This window comes from Lepidochelys kempii, chromosome 7 (genome assembly GCF_965140285.1).
Source record: "Lepidochelys kempii isolate rLepKem1 chromosome 7, rLepKem1.hap1, whole genome shotgun sequence".
Lineage (NCBI taxonomy): Eukaryota > Metazoa > Chordata > Testudines > Cheloniidae > Lepidochelys > Lepidochelys kempii.
The window spans coordinates 34994625-35004553 of record NC_136386.1 but is presented as its reverse complement, the minus strand read 5'-3'; the positions used below and the strand labels follow the sequence as shown (position 1 = coordinate 35004553).

Below are 9929 nucleotides of genomic sequence, written 5' to 3'. Positions count from 1 at the left end.
AGCAGTCCCTGGGGGTTCTCCATGTTTCTCGGCCGGAGCTGTTGCTAACAATTTTGTAATGCAGATGGAGGGGCTGCTATACGCTGTTTTCGCCCAGTACGTCTATGAGATCAAACTACACAGCCAGGCCCAGGTTTAAAAGAGGGCGGGGGTGGGGGAGTGGGGAGGAAGAACCTCTTGACATCCATGAAGGCAACTGGGGTTCGAAGGCAAACGGAACCTTTCACCTCCCCAGTCCCTGCTGATGACCCTGACCCATGTCACCTTGGAGGAAGTGAACTTAACCCCCTGGTTTCCTTGCGGGATCCGCAGTTCTGAAAACTCTTCTCTTCCCCGAAAGACACAGCAGACTGCGTCGAGTGGGAAGGACCCTCATTAGTGTCCCGAGGTGTTGGGTTTGCGGCACTTGGTTCCCGAGATCTCAGACACTGCGTTAGTCCAAGGATGATTTCCCCTTCGGTTAGCGACTCATGGCTTGCCACAGATTTGCTGTGTCCATGGCAAACAATCCTAGGCAGACGCGGTAGACAGGGTTGAGGGCTTGTAATTTTGCTCATCAGGTGACAAATTATTTAACTCACCTAGGTTGCGCACACTTCACTATTATTCTTCATCCGTTTCTCCTGCCTTGGAAAACATTGCGGTGCGCCTTTGGGTTTCCTTTTTGACGTTTTTATTACAGGACTGCTCACTGGCTTTAGACAATGTACGATAATGTTCGTAGCCTCCAGGTAGTGGGAGGGTGCGGCTGTGAGACAGGTTCCGGTAGGGCAGGAGGAATCACCTGGCCTTAGTTCAGTGTGTTTTCCTTCTCCAGACTTGGCATCGGAGAGGAGAAAGTAAATGACTTGCCGCTTGCCGCAAAAGCTTGTTCCCTTCCCCATGCTTTGGGTAGGGCCAAACGGGATATTTGCGGGAGTTAAAGGCGAGCAGGACGCGGCCCGTAGGTTGTGGGGCTGGGACATTCCGAGAATGGAAGCGGGGAACGCCAAATACTGTGCAAGGCGATTAGCGTGTTAAATTGTACACCGTGAACCTAGGTTTTTTTTCATGGAATGCACAATATTTGACAGGCTCTTTGAGGTGTGCCTGACCTGCAAAACTGGATGGGGAGATGAGCTACGAAGGAGAGCTGGCTTTGCGTTTGGAAAACGTCCTTAGACTACATTTAAAACCAATAGGACGTTGCACATCCTAGAGGGTAAATGCAGCTCCAGCATTTCTAAACCACGGGCACATTCCTCTTCTTGTTCGGAGCGGGCTGGAGGTGCATACTTGGTGTAAAGTATCTTTAGCTTCAAATCGGTCATCGCTGGTTTGGGTGCCTAGGAAAATATAAAGGCTCATTTGCTTTAAACGGCACAGGATAGACGCTCTTCCCTAACCTTTCGTTTCCAGGTACTAAGCGCCCCCTTTTTCCCCCTCTCCCCCCCCCAACACACCCCAGTCCAGCTCCTACAGTCCCAGACTCAGGTCAGGAATATAATAGGCTGCTGTCTTCAGTCCTGGGGCGGAGAAAGAGCTCTCCTATGACGTGCCTCGTGCAGCATGAGGTTGTAACTTTTCCAGCCTGGGCTCACTCCTTAAGGAGATCTTCAGCCACTCGGTGCCGTGGGGAAGGAAGAGGGGGGGTGGTCGGGGCAAGCACACGCCGAGCGCTAGCCCCTCGAGCCCCTCCGAAGGGGAAAGGCTACCAGGGCTGCGGGGCAGCTGCGCGCTTGGGCAGCCAAACCCCAGGAGGGAGAATGGACAAAGCCTGCCCGAGGTCCCTGGGCGCCCTTCCAGAGGCACCAGGCGGAGGGCTGCTCTAGGGCGAGCCCGGCAGGATCTGTGCAGCCCGCGGCGCAGAGAGCCAGCGCCTCCCGGAGGAAAGGGGCTGGGGGCGTCCCTGGGGTCTGGCCTGGGGCCTCGCACGCAGCGGGAAGGATGCAGCATCCCCTGGACCTGGGAGCCGCGCATTATTTCCCAGCGGAAGCCTTTCCTGACCACCGCTCGCATCGCTACCGGAGTTTTATGATCGAGGAAATCCTGACGGATCACCCCGACTCCAAGGTCTCGGCGCCGGCCGGAGAGCTCCTCAAGTTCGGGGTGCAAGCGCTGCTCTCAGCCCGACCCTACCACAACCACCTAGGTACGTCCCGCGGCCTCGCTTGCCCCCCCCCCCCCCCCCACAGGCCGGGGAGCAGAGTCTGTCTGCATCCGCCCGGCAGCGGCTGCCAGACTAGGTGCAGGGGGAGGACAGGGGCGCGCTCTGCCCAGAGTGACAGTCCCGTGCATTAGCTCCCTCCCCGGGGAACCAGCTGGGCTCCCGGCGCAGGGCAGGTCCCGGGGATGGCAGGGGTCGTCCCAGATGGTAACAGGCTTAGACCTCTCTTCCCTTGTTTGTCAGCGTGCCTGGTGGCAAAGGGCGACTGCACGGAGGAGCTGGGGTCAGGGTGGAAACACGAAGCAGCTCTCTGTATTCAGGGATCCGTTCAGCGGCCGAGTTCGGTGGATAGATCCCTTCACATCTAAGACACAAACGGATCTGTATTTATATGCCACTAGGACGATCCCATTTCATGTGGTTTCATGCCAGAAGTTTAGGCCACAGTCAAGCAAATATCTCATACACACCCAGAAAGGAAGATTCAAAATAACAAGATAGTTTTTTCCAAACAGGATTGTAAGAGAAGCCGGTTTCTCACACATCTAAACAGCCTATACATAACTGGCATGAAACAAACTATGTTCTTTCCCTTTCTCCCAAGTGTTTGAGCTGCATTTTTCTCCTATAACTGATTTTTATTAGGCTCATCAAAGGGAACAGACTGTTTCCTTCGCATTCGATTTGCTTGCTTTCAATTGGGAAAAACTTTTTTTCCCTTCTGCGCAGGGCGAAATCTTAGTCTGGTAAACGACACATTGTAATTACACCAGGAAAACAAAACAAAAACTTTCAAAATAGTATGTGGCATTTCTAATCTTTTCCCCCCGAAGAATTGCACCAATTTTCTTTTCACTTTACTTGTCAAGGTTATTTTCAGAAGGAAACTCATATCATTCACTACACATTAAAATAAACGATTGGGTTATTAATGTGAGTAAACGGTTTGTAAGCATTTCAGACAGGCTCTTTGCCTTCTGACACTGAAGGCCTTGACTGGATTTAAATTCAACATAGGCCTAAAAGCTTGGGCCTTATGAAAGCTGTATTATGGGTCCCATCCTATTTAGAGAAAGCCCCTCCAAGATAAGGAAAGTTGTGTTTGTGTACAGAGTAAGGGATTGGACCCTAAATAGTGATATTATGATTGTATTGTATGGAAGGAGGCAAATATAGAACGTTGTAGACTGACAAATATAGAACTTTTATTTGTATTTAGTAATGGACTACATAGAACATTACTCATCTGGGTGTGCACATATAGTGTAATATATAGACTGTAACATATATATCTGGACATATGTAATATATTACTGATATATTACAGGCACAATAAGCAAACCATTTATGGCTTCTGAATTTGAAAACTGTCCATTTGAAAATTGTTCTTTCCAAAGCTACCTTTATGTATAACCAAATCTTTCTTTATCATAGAAAAAAGAATCAAATACAAAGAACACAGTTTATTGTTTCCCATAACACAGTCTGTTTGCATAAAGAATCAGAGCAACAATTGCTCTTTGGAGGGATCGTTGCATCCGATGAAGCTGTAGCTCAGGAAAGCTTATGCTCATATAAATTTGTTCGTCTCTAAGGTGCCACAAGTCCTCCTGTTCTTTCTATGGAGGGAATGTTTTTTACAGACCGGCCGAACTCAAATGCTCCTTTAAAATATTAAACCAAGTATAATGAGGTTTATAAATTATTATGGCAAAACTCCCATTGCTTCAGGAGGAGCAGGGGCGGATCCTAAATTGGGGTAATAAAAGTTCGTGCTTCTGCCACACAATTTATATTTAGGCCCGGGAGAGGGAGTTGGAAAAGCCTTTTAGAAACATTTTTTCCTGATTGTCCCTGTAGTTTCCTTGCTGTCTGAGGCCGTTCAAGATCATCGGTTTGTGTTTTAATTTAAATCGCTCTAGCGAGTGCAGCGTACTGTCCTTTTAGTTCCTCCCCCATCAAAGCTTTGTAATATACTGAATGAATTATTCATTATTTCCAAGCTAATTCTGCATATGCGTTGAGCCAGGTCTTTTGCTGTTTCCTCCTCAAGATTAATAGGGAAAGGACTTCCTACTTGTGCGGGGCATGTGGGGGGCTCCGGGGAGGGATGCTTGAACTGTAAGTTTATATAGTTTCTTAGCCTGCTATTAGCAAACTAAACGTCCAGGAGGTCATTTGTCAATTTGATTTTATACTTCAAATAAGAGAGTTGAAACTAAATACGTGGTTCAGAGAAGAAGTATCGCCAGTTCAGAAATAACTTGTTAGGCATTACTACAATATTTTGGATCGAGAAAGGTTAGACCTGAATGTTTTGATTGTGATTCAGTATTATACATTTCACGATGGGTTTGTTTGTGAATTTAAATTAGAATAAACCCTTTCTGTTTTGTTCTATAGCATATTGCTTTACATGCAAAATGTGCCAGTATTCTGGATGGTTATTAAAATTAATATTTTATTAGAATGAATGAAAACGCAAAGAACGAAAATATTATATAACTATACGGGGACTTTGGACTATATATATATATATATATATATATATATATATATATATATATATATATATATATCAGTGCCAGTGCCATAACCTCCAGTCCATGTACGCTATCTTATTCTATTATCTTGATTATTTATTCTATGGCCAAGAACTAAGACCTTTATTAGGTCTTATTACATACTAGTGCCTTTAAATTATTTTAAGTTATACCCACTTGTAAATCCCAAACTATTAATTATCAACGGCTATCTTAAATTTGAAAATACATTTACATAATAACAATTCGATCATATTTGGATCTGGGATTTTTATATTACAGCAAGATATTTACTGAACGGGGGGGGGGAATCAAACATTAAGAAATATACAGATCTAGGCTGAAGAATATTGGCTACCTTTTTTAAAAAAATAGACTTTGGTTTAAGAGACCTGTGAACATTTCATTCTCCTAATTGGAAATATTTTAATCTTTCCCCCTTTCCTTAGTTGTGCTGCATTTTACTCATTCCCCCCCCCCCCCCCCGCACCGCCCCCGAACAATAACGTTCATGTTGTTTCTTTACTGGAAATGTTTAAAAGAGACAGAAATACAACGCTGAAGTTAAGAAAACCTGACAGTCTGATCGCTTTGACGTATAAAGTATTCCCAACTTGATCCCCCCCCTCACTGAATGAAGGTTAGACTCGTTTGAAAAATGAAATTAAAAAAAGCGCTGGATGGTGATGTTAAATGCTTGTCCTATTCGTGTCTTTGGATCCACACACAGAGCGCAGCAAGTAACCCATTTCCCCCCACTGAACTCCATCCCGCTTTCCCCGCGGGACTCCACATTTCCTTCATTTCCCCCCCGACCCTGTTATTCCTTTTTTCCCAGGCGGTGCCCGGGGCCTCTCAGCTGTCGTAGGGGCTGGCTGGGGTGGCTTGGGACATGGGCACGGCATATCTGAAACACGCCAACAGCCATGCGGCGATCTGGGGAAGCTGAGCCAGCGCTAGATACGTGCCAAGGGCTCCTGCCTGCTCTCACCGTGTCTTTCTCTCCACAGCGGTGCTGAAGGCGGAGCAGGCGGCGGTGTTCAAATTTCCCCTGGCCCCCCTGGGCTGCTCCGGCCTGGGTTCGGCCCTGCTGGCTGCAGGTTCGGGGCTGCAGGGCGGCTCGGGATCCCCTCACCTCCCGCTGGAGCTGCACCTCCGGGGGAAGCTGGAGCCGGGACCCCCGGAGCAGGGCAGCAAAGCCAAGAAAGGGCGCCGGAGCCGCACGGTGTTCACCGAGCTGCAGCTGATGGGGCTGGAGAAGCGCTTCGAGAAACAGAAATACCTCTCCACGCCGGACAGGTGAGGGGGGGGGGCAGGAGCCGCTGCCGGGAGTGGGTGAGGGGTAGAGGGTTCCCAACCATAAGACCAGTTCTGCCCTGCAGTCTCAGGGCAGCGCACGGGGCCAGTCAGGCTGGGTTACCTGCCCCCAGACTCCGGGGCTGGGCACCAGGCGGACTAAGCGGTCCTGGCCCCAGCCCACAGATCACCCCCCTTCCCAGTTCAGATACCTGCTGAACAGAAGCTTGGTGGGGATGGGGAAAGAGGGCTGGGAACACCCGACTAGTCCCAATCCTTCCTTAAGGAACAATACGGACCAAGGGGGGAGGGGAGCGGAGCGATGTATGGGATTTATCTGAGCAGTGGGGTTTTGACTGGCAAGTGGGTGGTTTTCTGATGCAGTACGTGTGTCTTCTCTCGCCTTGCAGAATAGACCTGGCAGAGTCCCTGGGTCTCAGTCAACTTCAGGTGAAAACGTGGTATCAAAATAGGCGAATGAAATGGAAGAAAATAGTAAGTGTCTTTACTTGTCTGTCTGTAAAGCCTCGGGTCTCCCCCCACCCCAGGTAGAAGTTGGTTGCTGGCCGATAGCTGGTTGCATCAGGGAACGTTAGGCACTTGCCGGAAGAGGAAAAGGGGTTTAGATTATTCGCTCTTCGAATCTAACATTTCTCTTTGTGTTCCCTGATTTGCTCATTGTTCGGATATAGATTCTCTCCCTTTTCTACGTTGTTGGTGACAAAGGCCTGCAAACCCAGCCCGGCTGGCTATGGCAGAAGGGGGTATCTATCATGAACAGCAGAAGAGCTTGTAAAAATGCAACTGCACAAAGGCACAACATTGAGGAGCGCAGGAAGACAGGGAAAGAAACCAATAGCCAAGTCTGCTCCGGGGGTTTGAGGATATGTCCTCTCCCCCCACCCCCACCCCGGCCAGGATATTCAGGACCAAGTGAGGGAGGTGATCTATAGAGGTAAAGATCTGTTAAAAGCAGTAAATGCAACCCAGGTCATGATTCAAGCCAGCTGTAAGCTGTTCTAGTTGGCTGCCTCCCAGACCTGGTGTTGAAATACTGGAGACATAGAATATAGTTTTGATTCTCGTTATAATTTTTAGTGTAATATCGGCCAGCCTATAGCTTTCACAATAGGACAAAGCCCTTGTATCAGGCACCTTTAAGCGTTGTTTTATTCTGGAATATCCTTTGGTTTTCCAGGTATTACAAGGTGGGGGCCTTGAATCCCCTACCAAACCTAAAGGCCGCCCGAAGAAAAACTCCATCCCAACCAGCGAGCAACTTACGGAGCAGGAGCGAGCCAAGGAAGCAGAGAAACAGGCGGAAAGCCTAAACTCGCCATGTGAAGTCAACCAGGAGGAATAAAAAAGGAAAAAGGAAAAAAAAATCAAGGATGCCTCGTTAGCGTGGCAGACAGCACAAAGACTTACAAAGCAGCGTCGATCAAGTGCCTTCGCTAACGAGACCTGAACATTTAAAAGACTGGATTAACTATGAGAAACACACTATCTGCAGCAGTTGGACTGATCCTTAGACTTGTGTGCCATACATTTGTTAGGCCTCATGCACTCCCTTCTATTTTAAAACCTAGTTTCCACAATGTGGAATGAGGAGCAGGATAACTAGACAAGGCCCATGCAGCGTTCTGTTCCACAAGAAGATGCAAGGTGGAAGAAGATGGGTGACAAAATGGTTAGTGGATTATTATTACCATTTGATTTCCGTTGTATTTAATATTTGGTTGATTCCTTTCCCTCTCTTTTTCTCCCCCCCCTCCCCACCCCCATGTACATAAGGAAAAACACACCCGTTTCTCTTTCTCTGTATCGGCTTGGGAGCTCTGAGATGGAAGATTGTTGTATTTTGTATGACAACCTGAAAGGGTCAGGAGGAGATTGTTACTGTTATCTTAAGCCTTACTTGCTGTCTACAATCCTGTGGTGCCCCAAGTTATCCGAAAACTGCATTTTATGATCAGTTAATGCAAGATATTTACTTTATTTCAATAAAGTATTTTATGAGCAGTTACTTTCAGTAAGGTAATGTGTTTGTGTCTTAGTAGAAGCAGTTTTCCTGTTAGCTTTTCAAATACAAGTTAATTGACAGATCAAAACGAAACAGAAGATACACAACTCTGTTCCAGAGACATACTGTATTCTTGTCGCTTTATTTCTTCCATTTGTGATACTGTATTCATTTTCACAAGTAAATTCTCACCCGCAGAGTAGCGCGGATCTAGGGGGCACAATCCTTAAATCTTTACTCAGCCCAACTTCCCTCATCTTGGTCCATACTTAGTATATTTCACGCATTGCTTTTTTATATATAGTTCACTGATTGCTTTTCGTACGACTTCTGTTAGCAAGTAAAAAGTGATACGTCTGCACAGTAAATATGTTAAATGCTGTTTTCACTTAAATTAGAGGCGAAACAGAGTTTCTTGATGTGGGTGTGGTAATATGTGAAAGTGGATAGCCGAGCTATCGTGTTACTTTTAAAAGGCCACCAAATAATTTAAAATATACAAGCTTTCGAAGCCGATGATTCTCCCTAAACGGCACAAAATGCGTATTATAAATTGTTTGGTTTAGTAATAAGCAAATCGTTATCTGGACTGCCTACAGAAAACCAACACTAATTTCCTCTATGCCATATTATTGTGTGTTGCCTAAGTTTCATATAATGTCCAATTCCCCATCAACTTCAATGGAGTATAAAAGATCGGGTCCATAAGAAAATGCTAAAACTATAGACCGAATTGGATCTTAAATTACTCTGAGCAACACCCTGGAACAATGTCACTGTTTGCCCCTATATTTATATATTTAAATAGCTACGTTTTAACTAGAGACGTAACCACACACCATACTTCCTCTAAGGAGAAATTAAGCGGTTTAAAAGTTTTTAACTGGATGGTATTTTTCCTTGTATCCGATAAAGATTAAGACCAAAAAATCGAAACCATGTAAAATATACTGAAAATACATTATTCATTCAGTATGAAAATATTCACATTAACATTTGCGTCAAAGAAAGTTCTCTCGATAACAGGTTTTCTCTCTTGCTCTGTACATTTAATATGCGAAGTGCCGAGCAAGAGAAATCGGCCGTGAAACAGCGTGAACCAAACGATACAAACGGGTCCCTCGAAGCTGCCGCGAAGTTACCCACAGATACAGCACACTGGAATGTTCGAAAGCTAGACGTCACAAAACCAGAGTTACGTAGACAATTGCCTCCGGAAATGGAGCGAATCACCCATTCTTTACAACCTGGAGGGTGCATTCAGTGCGTCCTAACCGCGTGTTCGAGTCCTCGAATTTACCAGCACGATTTTAACACTGTGCGGCAAGGGGAAGTTTTTTTTTTGCAAATAAATAAATAAATAAATAAATCAGTTACTGGTAACACGATGATACTTTACACACGATGCTATTTGTTTTGTCTTAAATTTCGGGGCTGATACTGCAGGCTCGGGCCCACAGTCTGTCGAAAGCAGACCGGCCCTCTCTGCGGTCTGTGTCTAACAATTTCGGAAATGCTAACTGGAATATCTCCGCGTTCAATCCGCACCCCGTGGTACTATCTACACAGAGCGCTCACAAATTCGGATGCTGCTCTGTCGGCTGAGCCCTTTTCGGGCAACAGAAGCGATTATTCAAAATAAGGAGAGAGAAAAATATTCAGGAAACCCCAGATAGGAACCCCCCAGAGGCTGACCCTTAATCGCACATTAAAAGAGAAGAGTCTGGGGCTGATTATGATGTTTAGGAAATAGGGTGTCTCAGGTAAATGGGCGGATGGAAACGCCACGGGTCCTAGGTTCGCTCGTTGTAAGAGAATAGTTTCTTGGGCTGGTAAACGATTTTGGCTTGTCTGAATCTCCCCCCCCCCCCCCATTAAGATGAGCTATGGGAATTAGAGGTGTCGGCGGGGGCGGGAAGGG

General features: G+C 46.4%; 1 protein-coding gene across 1 annotated transcript; it reads left to right on the top strand.

Moving 5' to 3' along the window:
- Positions 1–1926: 1926 nt before the first annotated feature.
- BARX1 (BARX homeobox 1) lies at positions 1927–7348 on the top strand. The gene is made up of 4 exons (XM_073354858.1): positions 1927–2131; positions 5700–5988; positions 6396–6480; positions 7184–7348. The coding sequence occupies exons 1-4, from the start codon at positions 1927–1929 to the stop codon at positions 7346–7348; spliced, it is 744 nt and encodes a 247-aa protein (XP_073210959.1).
- Positions 7349–9929: the final 2581 nt, after the last annotated feature.

Bases quoted from the DNA above. Each gene is read 5' to 3' on its own strand.
- BARX1 (XM_073354858.1), top strand. From the start codon at position 1,927: ATGCAGCATCCCCTGGACCTGGGAGCCGCGCATTATTTCCCAGCGGAA. The intron at 5,989-6,395 runs GTGAGGGGGGGG...CTCGCCTTGCAG, and splicing joins TACCTCTCCACGCCGGACAG to AATAGACCTGGCAGAGTCCC. The intron at 6,481-7,183 runs GTAAGTGTCTTT...TTGGTTTTCCAG, and splicing joins GAATGAAATGGAAGAAAATA to GTATTACAAGGTGGGGGCCT.